Source organism: Colletotrichum lupini, chromosome 7 (genome assembly GCF_023278565.1).
Source record: "Colletotrichum lupini chromosome 7, complete sequence".
Classification (NCBI taxonomy): domain Eukaryota; kingdom Fungi; phylum Ascomycota; class Sordariomycetes; order Glomerellales; family Glomerellaceae; genus Colletotrichum; species Colletotrichum lupini.
The window spans coordinates 1,872,087-1,888,880 of NC_064680.1; the positions used below are offsets into that span (position 1 = coordinate 1,872,087).

At 53.3% G+C, this 16,794-nt stretch overlaps 6 protein-coding genes across 6 annotated transcripts; 2 read left to right on the plus strand and 4 right to left on the minus strand.

Moving 5' to 3' along the window:
* Positions 1–78: 78 nt before the first annotated feature.
* On the plus strand, positions 79–4,179 carry CLUP02_13578 (uncharacterized protein; the record flags this gene model as incomplete). Its single annotated transcript, XM_049292516.1, has 18 exons — positions 79–93; positions 132–238; positions 290–553; positions 629–746; positions 773–880; positions 945–1,004; positions 1,084–1,208; positions 1,425–1,566; positions 1,723–1,891; positions 1,972–2,119; positions 2,235–2,265; positions 2,325–2,428; positions 2,764–3,046; positions 3,180–3,227; positions 3,293–3,438; positions 3,500–3,796; positions 3,920–4,054; positions 4,131–4,179. The coding sequence occupies 18 exons, from the start codon at positions 79–81 to the stop codon at positions 4,177–4,179; spliced, it is 2,349 nt and encodes a 782-aa protein (XP_049149662.1).
* Positions 4,180–5,114: 935 nt separating this feature from the next.
* Positions 5,115–6,245, minus strand: CLUP02_13579 (transcription factor IIA; the record flags this gene model as incomplete). Its single annotated transcript, XM_049292517.1, has 1 exon — positions 5,115–6,245. The coding sequence occupies one exon, from the start codon at positions 6,243–6,245 to the stop codon at positions 5,115–5,117; it is 1,131 nt and encodes a 376-aa protein (XP_049149663.1).
* A 1,147-nt stretch (positions 6,246–7,392) lies between these two features.
* Positions 7,393–9,254, minus strand: CLUP02_13580 (WD repeat domain-containing protein; the record flags this gene model as incomplete). The annotated part of the gene is made up of 2 exons (XM_049292518.1): positions 7,393–7,514; positions 7,571–9,254. 2 exons carry the CDS (start codon positions 9,252–9,254, stop codon positions 7,393–7,395), a joined length of 1,806 nt encoding a protein of 601 aa, XP_049149664.1.
* Positions 9,255–9,357: 103 nt separating this feature from the next.
* CLUP02_13581 (uncharacterized protein) lies at positions 9,358–10,218 on the minus strand (the record flags this gene model as incomplete). The annotated part of the gene is made up of 6 exons (XM_049292519.1): positions 9,358–9,472; positions 9,542–9,631; positions 9,696–9,746; positions 9,808–9,974; positions 10,042–10,063; positions 10,103–10,218. 6 exons carry the CDS (start codon positions 10,216–10,218, stop codon positions 9,358–9,360), a joined length of 561 nt encoding a protein of 186 aa, XP_049149665.1.
* On the plus strand, positions 10,032–12,682 carry CLUP02_13582 (kelch domain-containing protein; the record flags this gene model as incomplete). Its single annotated transcript, XM_049292520.1, has 4 exons — positions 10,032–10,068; positions 10,244–10,714; positions 10,775–11,708; positions 11,764–12,682. 4 exons carry the CDS (start codon positions 10,032–10,034, stop codon positions 12,680–12,682), a joined length of 2,361 nt encoding a protein of 786 aa, XP_049149666.1.
* Positions 12,683–13,789: 1,107 nt separating this feature from the next.
* On the minus strand, positions 13,790–16,284 carry CLUP02_13583 (uncharacterized protein; the record flags this gene model as incomplete). The annotated part of the gene is made up of 5 exons (XM_049292521.1): positions 13,790–13,868; positions 13,954–14,087; positions 14,146–14,326; positions 14,386–15,465; positions 15,596–16,284. The coding sequence occupies 5 exons, from the start codon at positions 16,282–16,284 to the stop codon at positions 13,790–13,792; spliced, it is 2,163 nt and encodes a 720-aa protein (XP_049149667.1).
* Positions 16,285–16,794: the final 510 nt, after the last annotated feature.

A 16,794-nucleotide genomic window follows, 5' to 3' on the forward strand; every position in this document is an offset into this window, starting at 1 on the left:
CTGCCACACTACCTAGACTAACGGGCCTCGGGGACTGGTTACCCAACGCACCTGAATCTTTCCATCTTTTCCTATAGGATGGCGCAAGTCAATGTACTCTAAATCAACTTGGCATGGTTCAACCCTGATAGACAGTCTGGGTCAGGTTTTCGGCAGTTGATGCGCCAAAAGAGAATGGTTTGTCCAGATTACCTGCGCAATCCGGTAGGCTTCAGTCTTCAACCAAGCCAGGTTTGACGTAGGTTGTCATCAACGGATAGCCGGATCTTGTCACACAAGTGGCGTGCAGGCAGCAGGGCAACATTCCTGAGGTTCTAGTGGCGACCACCGCTGCACATCTTGCGGAAAGAGGACTGAAAACCAGGGTGCTGTTCACCGGAGCCTCTAGGACAGGTTCAGCGAGGTTACATCAAGTTGGCTCCCTTTCACTTGATCCCATGCTATCACAGCAGCGGTCAGGACTCGCAGGGCGGCTATGGCTGGGTACCGCCGTTGAATCTTGCCTGCCGATCACAATGCGTCAAGAGGATAGGCGATCTGCTGCGCCGCCAACGTCGGCGCAAAGGCGCAACATCGAATTTCTGTTGGAGAACAGGCTGAGCTAATCGCCTCACAATGTGCATCCTAGATCCTTGCCTGGTCGATACTCCGTCCTCAATGCGGTGAACCACCCGTCACTTAACGACACCCAAATGGCACCGAATACGATTGCAATCTGCGGCATGATGATCACGCAGACAGCGCAAGTGTGACCTGGCAAGACACTCAACAGGACCGCGGCACAGTCCAGCGGCAATCTATCACATCCCGGCCATGGGCCGGAGTCACAGCCGCTCCCTCCAATCATACTCCTTCTCTTTCTAGTAGCAAACCGAAGCTGGTGCGAGAAACAATGAACAACAAAATTCCCGAGCGAAGCTGGCCGGCAGGGAATGCGATCCCAGACGCCATCCTGCAATAGCGGTTCCGAGCTCTCGGGTCCAGGTTCTGCGCCAGCACGCCCTGTCCTCTAGTCTTTCGAGAATAACTAGCAAAAGGTGCGTTTCTCAATTGGTCGTTGACGTGACTTTGTTTGTCCACCAGTCAGCATTGTTACATCATCTCATCTCATCTCAAAAGACGTTTCCATACTCGGTGACGGTTGAGGACAATGCTTGCCAAGAGGGCTACAACATGTTTGGCAGCAGACTGTGGAAGCCTTTGATGGGGTGATATTGTATATGTTGACAACGACTACCTTACGAATGTTTACTTCGGAAGGTATATCGGCCTATTGGTGGAAGCGCTGTGAAATTAATTTCGGCGTCCACGTTAACGATGCGGCTCTACACTGTTCTGCAATTAGCTAACCAACTCAACCAAACAGATCACCGACTCGTAAGCCATATCGAGACAGGATGGAGTAGCGACTGACTGGTGTGAAGCTCAATACCTGGCCAAAATTTAAAAAGCCCTCTACCGGCTCCTTTGAGGCTGGCCGAGAATCATTCGTCACGGATCCAAAAGCTGTCCAACGATGACGAGCTGTGGTATAGCTGTGGTATCAGACCACCAACCATTCGACGCGTCGGTAGGCGTCTCAAAATAGCTATGGCTATTCCCTGGTTGATGGAAGAAGGATGAGCAACAAAAATCCAAATCGAATTTTAAGCGCCCTTGGTACAACTTGGTTTCCACTTCTATAATAATCAACCACGAAGGAATACATCACAAACAAACCAGGCGTGTCGCCCATTTGTCGAAAGTGGAACCATGCCTGTCGTGACATGTCGGAGTACGGATGCCCTGGCCGGTCTTGGTGCGCTGCATGCGCATCGAGGACCCTCAACGGGCCGTACCACGGCGTATGTACACGTGTTTGAGGCTCGCATGCGAAGTGCACTCATCGATAGTGGCCTATACGTATCACCTAGAGCCTTCTTCATACGGAGTACATAGTCTGTCGATGCATGCTACACATTTCCGATTGAGTAATTGGGAACGGCGGGGCTCAAGAGGCCGGACGTGAAAATCGCCAGTGGACCTCGACGAGAAGAACTCGACGATCGGTGGCTCCATGGGCCATTCCACTATCCACACCTCTCCAAGGGATTTCCGTTGATGAAGCGAACCTCAAACGGTCATGCAATCTAAACGAAACCCCGCTGGACAAGACCACGGGGGTTTGCACGAATATCCATCGCAGCTTCGTTAAAGGAGGACAGCAGTGACGAGCATTTCCTCCTGTAACACAGGGCAGAGCGCTTGAGTAAACACGCGGCTACGGTGAGGGTCACATACAGGTGGATGCCTTTTGAAGGGCTGCTTGCTGACGATCCCATCAGATTATGCTCGCCGCTGCTCCATTGGCCCCATCAACCCATAGGCCGGGTTTTGGAGAGGTCATCACCTTCAAGGGTCCCATGATGGGCTCTCCGGTGATTGCTCGGTGCTCAAGCCCGAGGAGCCATTCGTTGACGATTGACGGGCCCTAAGGTATGCGGTCTTTGCTATATTCTATCCGCAGGTGCCCGGAACTACGGATGGATACACTGCAAAGTCACAGCTCTACGGACTTGCCATTCGAGTTTTTTTCAGTCTGACGGTTTTGCCAGTACCTTTTTTTTTTTTTTTTTTTTTTTGGCAGAATGCAACGTCGGTACTTGGTCGGTATCCACCGAGTCGGAATAAAGCCGAGATGGGTAGACGCGATTTGCTCCCGGATTACCCCTATCCCTCTTCTGGCGCAACGTACATTGCGAGGTTGTACTGTTCGTGGTGAAGAACCAAACTTTTCCCTTTCATCGGAAAGCGGAATACCGGCCACCTTGAGCCATGGTTCACTTCACTCTCCGTCCCTCGGGTTAATCTGGCCCAGGCTCTACGGATACGTAGGTTTTCCAATGTCCTGTGGCCGATGAGATCGATTGTCTGCCCACGGCAATCTGGCTGCTCCATGGGCCCCTGGGCTCGACTCCCTTGGATAGCCGAGCCGAGGGACGCGAGCTGGAGGTTTTGTGAGGTCATCACTCCCGAGGACGAACCATATCGCCATGGAGCATTGGAGGTACGAATCGAGTCGATCGTGCTTCTGTCGGGAGCGCGACGGAAGCCAACTCCCGGGCCCCGGGGGCCCGCCTATTAAGGATAACTTGTGTGGCGTTTGCGTTTGCTATGAACCGCTGTCCCTCTGCTGGTAGTCTGTAGAGTGGGGTGTTCATGGAACGAACCGGTGGTTCGATGTTTTGGTGTGCTTTCAACGCGGAAGGGAGGCACTTTATCTGAGTTCGATGCTTGAATCGGAGGATTCAAGCTTGGGGCTAAGGGATATACTTGGGATCAGTCATCTAGACGAGAGAACACCTTCAATATCAATCCTGTAAAACACTCTACGTACCCTTTCAGATACTCAAGCACCACATCTTGGGGTCTGTTCCTTGGGTCTTTGGCTGAGATACTGTGAGCCTCAGTTTTCAGCCCTGCTCGCACCGTTAATCCATGTCTCCTACTTAATGAACAGGCATCTGGAGGCGAATGGCTCGAAGCACCCCCTCCTCCTCCCATCTTCTTTTGCTTTGAAGTCTATAATATCTAGCCATGCTGAGTTGATGTTGGTGACCGACCACATACGCATCGATGATGTGCGGCAAATCTGCCATCTGGAGACACCTCTGGATAATTTGTGCCGGAGGAGGAGGCTGTGTGAAAATGAGACTGAGACCGAGGGACATGTCCAGCAGAGGATAGACCTGACCGCCGCCATCCGCAAGTGCGAGATAGAGCACGCAAGAGGCTTTAACTCCCCGCCACGAGGAATGTGAACCTCGCTCCACGGGACGGATCGAGCGGGCTAGACCGGCATCACAGACATTACCTAACATGGCTGGCTTGCTGGCTGGCTGGCTTGGTACCCCGTCGACGTGGCTGACACCGGGGGCAGTATCGATCACACGTTGGCACTTCGATCACCTCTATGCCTCTCTCCTGTCTCACTCACCCATGTCATCTTGTCAAAACGCCGTCACAGGAGGAGGGAGTTGTTTTGGAAAGGAAGAAGCCGCAAGGGCAAGTTAGAGTTTGAAACAGAGACATCAAGGCGAGTACGGAGTAGAGAGAGAAAAACAAATTTCATCAGGTCTGGTTTGATTCAGTTCCCAAGACGGCACGGCACACTGCCGAAGTTTCTACATGCTTGTATAGATGTCACTCATATGAGAGGGCACGCGGTGTAAGGGGTGAGTGTAGGGTGAGGGGGAATGGGGTTGAGGCCGTAGGCAATATAGTCATGGGAGTACATCGTCAGGTTAAGACAAGACGGCAAGGTACGTTTCACAAAGGATCAAGTCGACTGATATTGGGACATTTCACGTTCAACACATTAAGGCCGAGTAGCGGGCCGATAGATGTTTAGGGGACGAGCATATTCCGTGGCTGCAGGTTCTATTCTAAAGAAATCAGAAACGACTTCATGATTGCTTGCTGTTGTACACGTTTTTTTTTCTTTTTTGGGGGGTTCGAATTTCATTTTGTTGATTGTCTTTTGTCGTGCAATGAAAGAAAGGGGTCTGCTGCATTCCCACCGAGACCGACGGCGTAGAGGAGAAAACCCAATTTGCTCTGATCCGTCTTCTCTATTTGCTTGACTGGAGCGAGTCTTCCTGCTGACCTTTTCCTCCTGTAGAAACCCATCCTCGGTCAAACTTCCCCAAGCTCTCGGTCCCGTAGGCCTCCGGGAACATAGCATGGCCATTGTTTTCCAGAGCATGCCTTTGCACTTCAAGACGCATGTGCCTTTGAGACGCGATGGGCTGCAGTGTGTATGGGCAACAGGTCTGGCTCCCTGATGGTAGTAGGAGACAGAGACCATACTGCGAAGCCAATCTCATTGCATCGCAAACGGTTTCCGAGGCATTGCACTAGGAATTGAGCGTCGACAGTCATCCCGAAAGATAGAAAAAATCAAATTGAACGATGCTGAATTTCTGGGCGTGTGGCTGATCTTTAGCCTCTGCCTTCTGCTAGTCTACAAGATCGAAATTGGGTAGGCAATGAAGTGGTAGTGATAGAATTGGAAAAACTCCATTCCTCGCAGGACTGAAAAGCGTCGATTCGTCGTGCAAAGCGCGTCGGGTTCTTTACCACTCGTACTCGCCAGTGGCCTTGTGGAAGACGTACTCCTTGCCGTTGACGGTGAGAACACCATCCTTGAGGACGCACTTCCACTTGTTCTTGACGCGCTGGACCTTGTCGTACATGCAAAGCATGATATGTCCAAGACCCTCATCGTCGACCTCGTCGTCATCCTTGTCTTCATCAGGGTCGTCAAGATCTGAGTTAATTGCGTCTTCGTCAACTTCGTCATCATCATAACCATCGTAACCGGCAATTCCACCATGTTCCTTGCCCTTGGATCGCGCCGTGGCAGCCGACGAATGCCTCGTGGCTTCCTTAAGAGGCAGCATCAAGCCGCCGCCCTCCATGCTCTTGGCATTGGCAGCAATCCGCGCGTGGATCATGCGATCAATATCAACACGTCCAATCTCGCGTTGAGACCCATCAGGGTTGCGTTGGAGCAGAACACCTTCAAAGTCGAAGTCGTCACCAGCACCGTCGGTCTGCGAGGGATTCACACCTGGCTGACCATTGCTAGGTGGACGCTGCTGAGGCTGACCCTGTTGAGGAACTCCCGGGCGATACTGCTGTTGCTGCTGCTGCTGAGGCTGGCCGGGCATCTGGGGCAGAGGCGGTTGGTTGGCAGGCCTATTGGTCGCCGAGGCTTGTATGGCGTTCATGGAGGCGGCGCCTTTCTCGCCAAACTGACCGCGCACATGTTGAGCGGCTCGGTAAGCTGCAAGTCCAGCGCTATCTTGTTGAGATGGCGGCATCGGCACATTCTGCATGCCAGGCTCCGGCTTGATGTAAGGCTCCTCCTTTACAGGCATGTTACTGGCCTGTTGAGCCGGGTTTCCGCCAGGCAGAGGTAGACCAGGTACTGGGAGTTGCGGACTGAGCTGGGCCTGAGAGTATGGAGCCGCAGGCGGGGGTGCGGCCGTAGTCGGAGGTGGTGCAGGAGGAGCTGGAGCTTCCTTGACGGGGTCCCATGGAAACGCCGCGACCTCGAGTTGAGTGAGTTTTTCCTGCCATCCCTTCTTCAACTCTTCGAGCACGCTCTCATCAACACCACCCTCCTCGAAATCGACCCGAGAAGAATTTATCACCTCATCGATGATCTGTGAGTAGACGTTACCCACCGCGTTGTTAGACATGGTGGCGTTTGTTGGTCGTCGTTGTCGTCGTCAACTATGTGTTTGTCGAAGAAAGTAGTGTCAAGCTTCGGTACCGGCGAGACGGATGTGCGAATCTTGTGGTCGCGCCTTCTCCAACCTGGTCCCTCCTTCCTGACTGTTAGACTTAGTTGAGAAACGAAGTCGCAGAAATGGTCGAGAGTATTCAATCGAAGTCCGCCTTCACAAGGTTGCTCTTGGGTTGTCGATGGGGAACCGCCTGCTTAGTCCGCCACTTCTCGCTGCCCAAAATGGCATGCGCCTGTGTAAAATCGGTAACGGCGAATATGCAATCGATTGCTGACGAGGTCTCGCTGGTTGCTATCGGGGAATTGAGATGTAGGCAGGGTGTCTGGCTGGGCCCTGTTTTTCGCTCGGTAATGTGTACGGGTCAAGATTGCCTTTGTTCGGTGGGTTTCGTTTTGAGGCTCGAAGCAGGCGCTCGCCTATTAGTAAGCTTAGGCGGCAGCCGCACGGAGGGAAGGCTGAACTCAGGCACCTGCCAACTGCAAACTGCCCGCAAACTGCCCGCGCGATGATCGCTGAAGGATCCACACTTCCCGCAGGAACTGATAAGGCCTTAATTAACCCGATAAGCCACCTGAGAAGTGGATTGAAGTCGGAATGCGGGGTGTAAGCCGCACCTCAGGTCTTCGACAAGCAACTCTGGTCAAAGAAACTTAACCTGCTGCACACCTCAGGAACAACGGAATATTGAGCAAATATGGTCATCAACAGACGGAATCAAAGTATTGGCACGAGAAGAAGTTAAAACCCAGGTTTTCTTAATTGCAAGAGCGGTCCTTGTCACTTAACCACGGCCGTCTTCTTTAATACTACAGCACGTCCCTGACGATGCATTCCTTCGCAAAAACAAGCATTACAAATCTGTCCCATGCTAAACAGCAATGAATGATATCTTCTGTCGTTACTCATGACCAAGCAATTTCGTTTCCCGTGGAGAAGCCCTTTCGTGCCACGTAGAGTCGGATGCAATAAAACCAAACTCCTCGCTGAAGATGACCCCAACCGCCAGGAATCCATGACCGACAAATGCCAGAGGAGATATACCTACATTTATTGACGTCGTTTGACCGACATTCGCCAGGCTTGGTCGATGGTGGACCGTTTACCGGATGGTCATCTGCTTGACCATGTCTGCCTTGGCCGAAGATGTGCTGCTGCCAACACCGGCACTGACACCGGCCTTCTTCTCGAAGACCTTCCAGAACTTCAGACTCTCATCGGCAGCTAAGCGATAATAGTTAGCAGTTGTCATTGTTAAGTTTCATAATTCCAAGACTCACCTGCGGTAGCAAGCATCTGACCGTCAGGGCTGAGGCAGCTGTGCAAGACTCTGCTCTCGTGTGCAGGGATCTCGACGTTGCGAACCAACGTGGGGTAGCTCCAGATGCTCAGGGAGTTGTCGGGGAAGCCGCTAGAGCTGACGATCTCACGGTAGTGAGGGCTCCATCGCAGGCTGGTGACCTGGGAGCCAGTGTCGATGCTGTTGACGCGAGCACCAGAAGTGGAGTTCCAGAAGTGGATGTGGCGATCATAAGAGCCACCACCCGTAGCCAGAAGGTTCATGTTCCAGGGGCACCACGCAAGGGCCTTGACAGCAGCCTTGTGATTGGTCTTGGTAAACTTGGGCACAGAGAGCGAGCGGGCGTCCCAGATAGAGACGAGGTTGTCGTTGCCTCCAGTGGCCAGTTGTGCGCCATCCGAGCGCCACTCCAGACCGCAGACTTCTGAAGTATGAGAGACCAGCTCTGCAACCTTGTGCTCCGCAATGCGGACATCGTGGTTGAAGACCAGTCCGCTGCGAGCTCCAGTGGACAGAAGGTGCTTGTTCCAGCCCATAACACCGACCCGGGTATCGTGACCGAACATGCTACGGACCTTCTGGGCCTCGGCTACGTCCCAGATCTGAACCTCACCGGTGCCAAGACCAACGCCGACGTACGCACCGTCGCCAGACCACTTAACACTGCTGACGTACGTGTCGGGGCTTGTCTCAAGGAGACAGCTGACGCTTCCCTCGTCAGCGGACCAGACGTAGACGTTGCGTTCAAGGCCGATGGCAACCTGGTTACCGGAGCTCCAGTCGAGAAGGTTGAGGTAATAGTCGTCAATCAGACCAGGAGCATCGAGAACACGCTCAGGGGCAGTGGCAACGCGACGGCGGAATTGGGCTGATGTGGCGCTCGCAGGCTTGAGAGGGCGGTTGTACTGCTGGCGGAGGTCGATAGGCTTGGAAGATTCGGGGGGCGCAGGCTTGAATTGCAGGATGCGAGTGTTGAGGCTGACTCCGCAAGCGCTTGCGAGAGAATCTTGGTACGCAACGGTGTTGGGAGAAGGACGAGAGTACGTGGATGGCTCCTCGTCCTCAATGTTGAGACCCTCGAGGGCAGCAATGGCATCCTCTGTTGCGGATGAAAGCACGTTGGATGCTTCGCTCACGCTGGCCTTTGAGCGCTTGTCGGGTCGGTCGAGCTTGCTGCTGCCGGCATTGGAAATAGCAGAGCTTGCGCTACGGTTGGGGATGAAGCGGTCACCACCATAGTTGACAGTCGTCTTGCTGGTCTTTTGCCTGTGAGAGGTCTTCTTGGACTTGGCGCTGGAAGGTGTCTTGGAAGTTCCCGAGCTGGTCAAAGTGAAATCGGACAGGCCAAGCTCGAGAGCTCTGCGAGGAGTTGAAACGCCCCTGGCAATGTTGGACTTGGGAGAGTCGCGGTGAGACGACTTGGTGGTGGTGGATCTAGCCAAGTGGGCAGTGAGGTTGCCACTATAGGTTGACTTGCCTGATGCGCGGTAGGCGTCGCTGCCAGACTGCTTCTCAGGGGTGAAGGGGGAAGAGTTCAGGTTCACCGAGACGGAGGTGGAATGCTGACGGGGCGAAGGTGTGAGAGGCATGCGACCGCCGGCGGTGCGGGAAGAAAAGAGACCCTTGTGGGACTTGATGGGAGTGGATACTGATGCAGTGGCCATTTTGAGTAGTGTATGTGGGGTATCGTGATGAAACGAATTGTAAATTTCCAACGGGTGCAACCTGGCGCACCGAGGGAAGAGGTGATGAGAGCTCCAAGAGACTCTATCGAAAGGTTCCTGGATGTTTGGTGTGTTCTGTTAGTATTCTGTCGTTGTGCTCGATATTCGAAGTAGTGCCGCCACAAGAAAGGCTCGAAGTCGGGTGGGCGACCAAATGGCTGTGGACAGCGATGAGATCTAGAGGACTTGATTTTTCTTGTGAAAAGGCTTTGATTGAGAGGCTTGACCCAGCTCGAAAGCGCAGGAGAGCAGATTCAAGGTAGTAGAGGATAGCGGGAGTGAAGAGGTTTGGTATAGGGAGAGAAGAAAGCTTGAAGCTGGACAGGAGCTCTCATCATCTTTTATTTACTTTGTGCCCCACCATCATCGCGGCCGGGCAACGACGCTTGGACCAGCGTTGCGGCGTTGCCAGATTGACATGGGTGGGGCTTTCTGACGTTGCACCGTCGAACTTCTCTGCCATGGAAACTGCCTACCTTAGGTAACCGGTCACTGTTCATTGCTCGCTTGCTGACGTAAGGTGGAGGAGCGACTAGGGTCACGTGGTTTCCGTTGCGAGTCGGGCGCAACCGCCGAAAATCGGGCAAGCCAATGAACGAAGCGCAGCCTCCCGGTCCCCTGCACACAGCCCGTCTGCAGTTGCCACGACAGAGACGCAGGCTGGAGACAGGAGGGTGGCCCGTGATTCCCTAATTAAGAGGCCTGGGTTGTCAACCTATGCAGGAACATTGCGAATCTCCACCTCCAGTCTTCGGTGTGCGACGACATCCCATCCCATCCCATCTCACTGTCGCTTGCCGTCCCTCTGTTGAACTTGCACTCGATAGAAAAGTATCGCCCGCTCCTGCCGCAACTCCTTCGTCCCCACGCTGTTCAGCCAACTACACGCCGTAGCCAGCACCATTTTCGCGACCTTGCATACGATTGAGATGATTTGTTAGCATTCACCCTACCTTCGCTGCCCATCATGGCCCAGCCTCAGCCATCACCAGCAACTCCTGGGGCCTTGGCCCAATCCCTCTTCGGTGGGCCGGCAGCTCAGGCCCTATCGACACCCAACCAGCCCTCGAACACATCCACGCAACCTTCACCTTCTCCGATGGACCAAACTCCCGGTTCAGCAGCGTCAAGCAACAACACCTACATCATGCCCAACTCTCCTATGAAGAGTAGAGGTACCCTCGATGGCTATCGTCCAAGGGTAACAAGGACCTTGGGCCAGCGACCAGCTTGCCTTGTCAACGCCTCGGTCACATATTGTGGCAACAACCATATCTACGCTTTCGGAGGCTTCGATCAGTACACCGACGAAGTCTACAACCATGTCCTCAAGCTGGATTTGGTCAGTCATCAGTGGAGTTTGGTTGACAACTACGGCGATATTCCCGGCGTAAGAATGGGTAAGTCGTCTTGATCACGGAGCGCGGCTTCATTCACCGCCACGATCTAACAAAATCCAGGTCATACTGCCACTCTATACCAAGGTGACAAACTTCTGGTCTTTGGCGGCGAAAACGAGCACCGGACCTATCTCTCCGACTTGATCATTTTTGATCTGAAAACCGCGCACTGGACACAACCTTCAGTAACTGGTCCTGTGCCCAAGGGTCGAGCAAGACACGCAGCGGTGCTGCACGAAGATAAACTTTTCATCGTTGGAGGCATAACTGGTCACGACAACTACGTGCGTGACGATATCTGCTATCTCGATCTCAAGACCTTCACTTGGTCCCGCTCCTGGCGTTTCGTAGGTCGATTCGATCACTCTGCCTACATTTATGGAGACAGAGTATGGGTTTTTGGCGGATTGTCTGAGGACATGGACAAGATTGGCGACCTCTGGTGGCTCGATCTCAAGGGTAGTCCGGCTTTTGATTCTGCACCTCACGTCGGGATCTACGATCGTCAAACTGGCACCAGCCGTGCTGTTGGATCGCCAAGACAACCTTATTCTATGGCGCATCCACCACCTGCAGTAGGCTCTTCAGGGTATGCCGCCAACTCGCGGACTCAACAAGTCAACCCACCTTCTTTTCAGCTCAAGACCTTTTCACCCATGGCCCCAGGAACAATCTCTTCTCTGAAGTTCATATCCGGACCCAACATACCCTCGCAGGGGTCTGGCATACACTTCCACGTGTACTCATCGGGCACGCTACTTGACTTTGTTACACCGGCCGCAACTATCACTTCCAAGGAGTGTTCCTTATCAGCACTGGACTTGGGAACCTTGCGATGGCAAAAGCTAGCTGAAGGTCGCGAAATCTTCAAGTCGGGCTACCGATGGCACTACTGTACCATGAACGAAGACGGAACTAAGGCATGGCTGCTCGGATGTCCTACTGACCCTGTCGCTTCGGACTTGGGCCCCAACGGGTTCGAGGAATACCTGAGGTGAGTAATCCCAACTAACCATCAAACAAGGGCGTTTCTGACTTGTCACTCGTAGCGACATAATGGAGATCGATCTTCGTAGATACGGCTTCTTAGGAAACAACTTTTCGCCTGAGCCACGTATAGAATCAAGGCCGACAACGCGAGTAGTCGACCAACCCTCAAAAGGGCTCGGGGCTGACTTGGCAAAACTCTTTGATCATCCTCCAGAGAGCGGCAGCGGCACTGACTTCATGGTCACGGCCTTGGAAGGCGACTACGAAGACGACGACATGATGTCTCGTGTCACAGACGCGTCTGCAGGCCAAAATTGGCTCGCGCCTGACGCCCCTACATCCCAACCAATCCACGTCCACAAGCTCATTCTTCAGGCTCGTTGGCCACACTTCGCCCGGTTATACAACTCCCAGATGGCGGAATTCCACACAAAGAAAATGCACATCCCTGAGCCATACTCCGTGGTCAAGGCTTTTCTTTATTACCTGTACACGGACAGCATACATGGAACGTCTGTCAACGAGAGTGGTGCCACTACTGATTTGTCTGACGTAGCTGGGCTTCTCGTCATGTCCAACATTTACGGCATTCCGCATCTGAGGCTTTTGTGCGTGAACCGACTCTCCAAAGAACTCGACGTTGACCATGCCTGCGTCATCTGGCACTGTGCTGGACTTGCGAACGAAGAGTGGCTCCGCAAGCGGGCTGCACAGTTCTGTCTCACACACTGGGGTCGTATCGTACGGACCCAAGGGTTCCTCCGTCTGCCAAGGTCGGCGCTTGTTGAACTCTCTCAGGAAATCGACATGGAGGGCCGCGTCGTCGGCGGTGATGAACTGGAATATGTCGGCGGGTTGGCAGGTTCCCGGTTTGGAGATGGATGTTCTGTCGTCAGTCGAAAGGAGAGCGTGAGCAGCAACCACACGCAACTACTTGACAGTGAAGCCGACGACGAAGACGGCATGGAGATGAGCTGAATGTGTTCTTGTCATTCATCCAGGCGCGGCTTGATGCACCACCTCGATTTGCTGAGGCGAATCATGTTTAGGAAGGGACTAGCAAGATGTCCTCAATAACGTGAACATGGTTATGGTGCAAACTGGCTGGCTCGCACAATCTCACCTGACCTTTTATGGTTTTCGCAAGTAACGAAGAAATGTCTTATGTGGTGGCTAATGGTTTTCGGCATGGTACGGTGTTGGTCATAGAGCGGCTTTGGCTCTGGTTTTTTTTCCATTTGTTTACTCAAATCGTGCTGGAGTTGCTGTCTGGTAGACATTGATATCCCACAAACACAATCACACAAAGCTTCTTGTTACTTTTCTGCTCGCGAGTTTTTTTAGGCCAATTGTTCGGTCAATACATTCGTTCAGTCTATATTTTGGGAGATTGTCCAAAAAGCAGGCAAGAAAAATGAATAAAAATAAAAAATCATGAGTAAACTTTTCCCAACCGTGCCCTACTACAACGCCTACACTCTGTCAATCAAGCGTAAATCCCTCGCATATGGCGAGAGAAGATTCTTTTGAAACGAGACTCGAGAAAGCGAAAATATAAAAAGGTGACAAGAGACTATTCAATAGCCTTCAAGTCAATCCAGCCCTCACTCGTCTGCTTTTCTTCTTCCAACTCATTGCCTCCAAGCTCATACAAAGACTTTTCCAGACCATCATTGCTGCATTCCCTCTCCATCCTCCCCTGAAGCATCCTAATTTCCTCTCCGGAAGTCTCGCGATCCGTGGAAAGGATTGGATCCATCCCGTGACGTGAAACCAGCTTCACCACGCTCCTGCTCCCAAAGCAGTGAAAACGAATGGTAAAGCAAACCTGAACAGGCGGCCGAGTACCAACAAAGAAAACTAAACAAGCGGAGAAACCAAAAGAAACCAAACATTGCCGGCCTGCTCTGATGGCCTCAAAGCCGTCTAACCTCGACCGAAGCTGCCGAGGCTTGTATTAATCTAGAAAGGAGTTGTATCGTGGTTGAAGAATCGCAAGCGTTACTTGTAAGTCTATGAGGGTATAAAATGGGGACCAGACTCGATCGACCTGACAATCGACCTGAAAACCGCCCGCAAAAGCATTCAAACGCCGCTCCGTATGCCGCAAACCAACCGCATAGCCGAGATATTTAGTCGTGATTCCGAGGCCGAGGTCAGGGTGCTGTACGGTTCCCAGTGACCTCAGCGATGCCTCGAAGTCATTTGAATGGGGTGTGGTGAAATCGTCGGACGGATTGACCCCTTACATCATCTGGTCTTCGCCGATTCCAGGCAGGTTGGTCATCGAATTCTCCATAAGACCCGGCAGGCTAGCGAGATTGTTGAGCCCTGCGGCTAAGAACTTGAAATCGGGATTGCAAGGTGCGGAGTGTCCCTTGTGCTGTTCATTTTGTCAGTCACCGCATTCCGTTTACTGCTAACACCAAGTATAGACTCACGTATTTGAGACCGTTGAGGTTCTTGTAGCGCTTTCCGCAGACGTCGCAGGAGAAAGGCTTCTCCTTTTCCATACCCAAAGTACCGGGGTAAGGAGTGCTAGTTTCAGGGTTGACGATAGAGAAAGTGCCATCACCGTTCTCGTGTAGCTGTTGCGTCTGGTGCCCGTGTGTCTTGTGGTACCTAATTTGGACCCTGATTAGCCACCTGTCATACACACCAGCCGGGATGTGGACACTTACTTGAGACCGTTCTGGTTCTTGTACGCCTTTTCGCAGCCGATGACGGGGCATTTGAAAGGCTTGTGTTCCTCCGGAATCATCATTGCGCCAAACTTTTGGATCAAAGCCTTGTTCGCCGCACTGTTGGGCTGGCTAGGATCGAAACCCATTCCAATGAGATGTGCCTGAATGGCCCGTTGCTGGTTGGTGAGAGCACCTCCAGGGCTGAACAGGTGTTTGCCAGGATCATTGATGCAGAACTCGGAAGCAGAGTTTCCAAAGCTCACGTCCCCGAAGTTGGATCCGTTAAGATCCATGTTGCCACCCATAGGCATGCCTGGCAAGTCGTCGTCCATATCGTCCATATCGTCCATGGGCTGCATCGGGGAGTTCTGGAAACCATTGCTGGGGCGCTGTTGCTGTGGCGTTTGCTGGGTAGTAAGCGTCGGGGTGTTCACAGATGATACCGTGGGGTTGTGCTGCAGCCCAAAGCTGGCAGCTGCAGGCGTTGGTGGCTGGGATGTCCGCAGTCCTTGAGTGAGACCCGAGGCGTTGACGTGCAACTGAGGTCGCTGTTGCTGGCCGAACATTTGCCGAGTCTGTGACATGGTTCTCTGGCTATCGTCCATCTCCATGGTTCCCAAAGCATCATCCATCTCCATGTCACCGACAGCATCCATCTCGTCGAACTGCGACATTTGTGCATGCTGCTGTCCTGCCATGTTTTGCTGACCAAGCTGCATCCCCAAACCTCCCATGCCTGCGCCAAGGTTGGAACCTGGTCGGCTTGGTTGACCAAGCTGTGACATTGAAGTGGTGTTCTGTTGCTGAGTCTGTGGTCTTGCGCTGCTGGCCCTGGATGAGGGCTGTGTGGGTATCGCGGCGAACTGGGAAGAAAAGGGCGCATTGCGCGCAGTGTTCGGACTGGGTTGGGTGTGCGACTCTTCATAATGCTGTAACAAATCGTGAAGGTTCGGCAAGTTCAAACCGCAACAAGTGAAGTCCTTCATGAAACTCGCCTCAAGCTTGGGCAAATAGGAACCGGAGTGGAAGGATGGCGAGGCTTGGTGTGCGAACGGTGACGTGCCTGCCATGGCGATGCTAGTAGAACCGGTTAGCGGTAATTCTCGCACGAGCGTTGCTGCGACTGATGACATGCCAATGGTCGCCACCGAAGCATGTATGTAACGCAAATAACTGTAGGAGGCTAGGAAGGAAGGCGGGAACATACTCATCGCGAATAAAGCTGCCGAATGACATTCCTCCCCAGCTCGCGCCAGCACCCATGAGGCTGCCAGCGAGACTCTCTCGTCTCTGGCGGTTGACATGGTCGCGGTTGGGGTTGGCCATAGAAATTGGCTTAGGACCAGCGCTGACAAAGGAGTCCTGGCGACTCCGACCCATGGCCGAATCCATGGCTGGGCCAGTGGTCATATCGATACTCTTGGTTGGGATGGGAGCAAAGTCGAGGAGCTCGTCGGGGAGAGCAAAGGGGTTTCTGTCGAAGCTGGACTTTGCGGGGCCTGAGGGGGAGGTGGATGAAGGGTCCCTCGTGCTTGTGGGTGTGGCAATGGTGATTGGCTTGGTGGACCAGAGGCCTGCGCGGGAATCACGAACGTCAAAGGGGTCGGTGGGTGTGAGGGGTTGCGATGAGGGAGAGTTTGGAGTGCGGGATGACGAGTTGGAAGAGCCTGGTGAAGGAGAGGCGAAGATGTTGTCGGAGGCAGAAGGTGGTGGTGTTGTAGTGGTGAAAGAGGAAGCCGACGCACGATAACTAATATTATCGGCGCTGGCGCAGTCACTTCTGCTGGGCGTGCGCCTGGGTTCGCTGTTGTGGGCGGCGGCGGCGGTGGACCGGGTCGACGGGTCCCTTGGGTCCTCGGTACTTGTTGGGTTGAACCAGCGAAGGGCGCTCCTCATGTCAGCTGGAAGTAGACGTTGTATTGGGGTTAGGCAGGGGATCCGTGGCTCCCAGAACGTTTCTCGACCCTTTTTGTGGGTACTTATTTAATCGGGCCACTGAATGCAGCCGGCGGATGCGCCCCGAAAAAGGAGATCGAGTCCGCGTCTCGACTAGCAGCGCTGCCGCTGTAATGTGTCAAGAGAAAAAAGAGGGGGGAGGGGTGTGAGGGAATGCGTGCGTATATGCGCTGCCTTTGTGTGCTGCACTTCTTTTCCCCCTGTTTCTCTTGATTTTGTCTCTGGTTTGGATTCTCTGCCAATTCTGGGGAATCGACAGAGGAATATGAGGGGATGGGGCGGACTCGGTGCAAAAGGTAGGTATTGGGTGTCTCGAATACGATTTGCTGGGGGTACTGCGGCGGTGGCAGGTCGAAGCTTAAAAAGTGATGGTCCAAGTACCTTTTCCCGGAAAGTACCTTGGGCAACGAAAGGTTGGGAGGTACCTGACGGAACAGTTCGTGGTGGCCG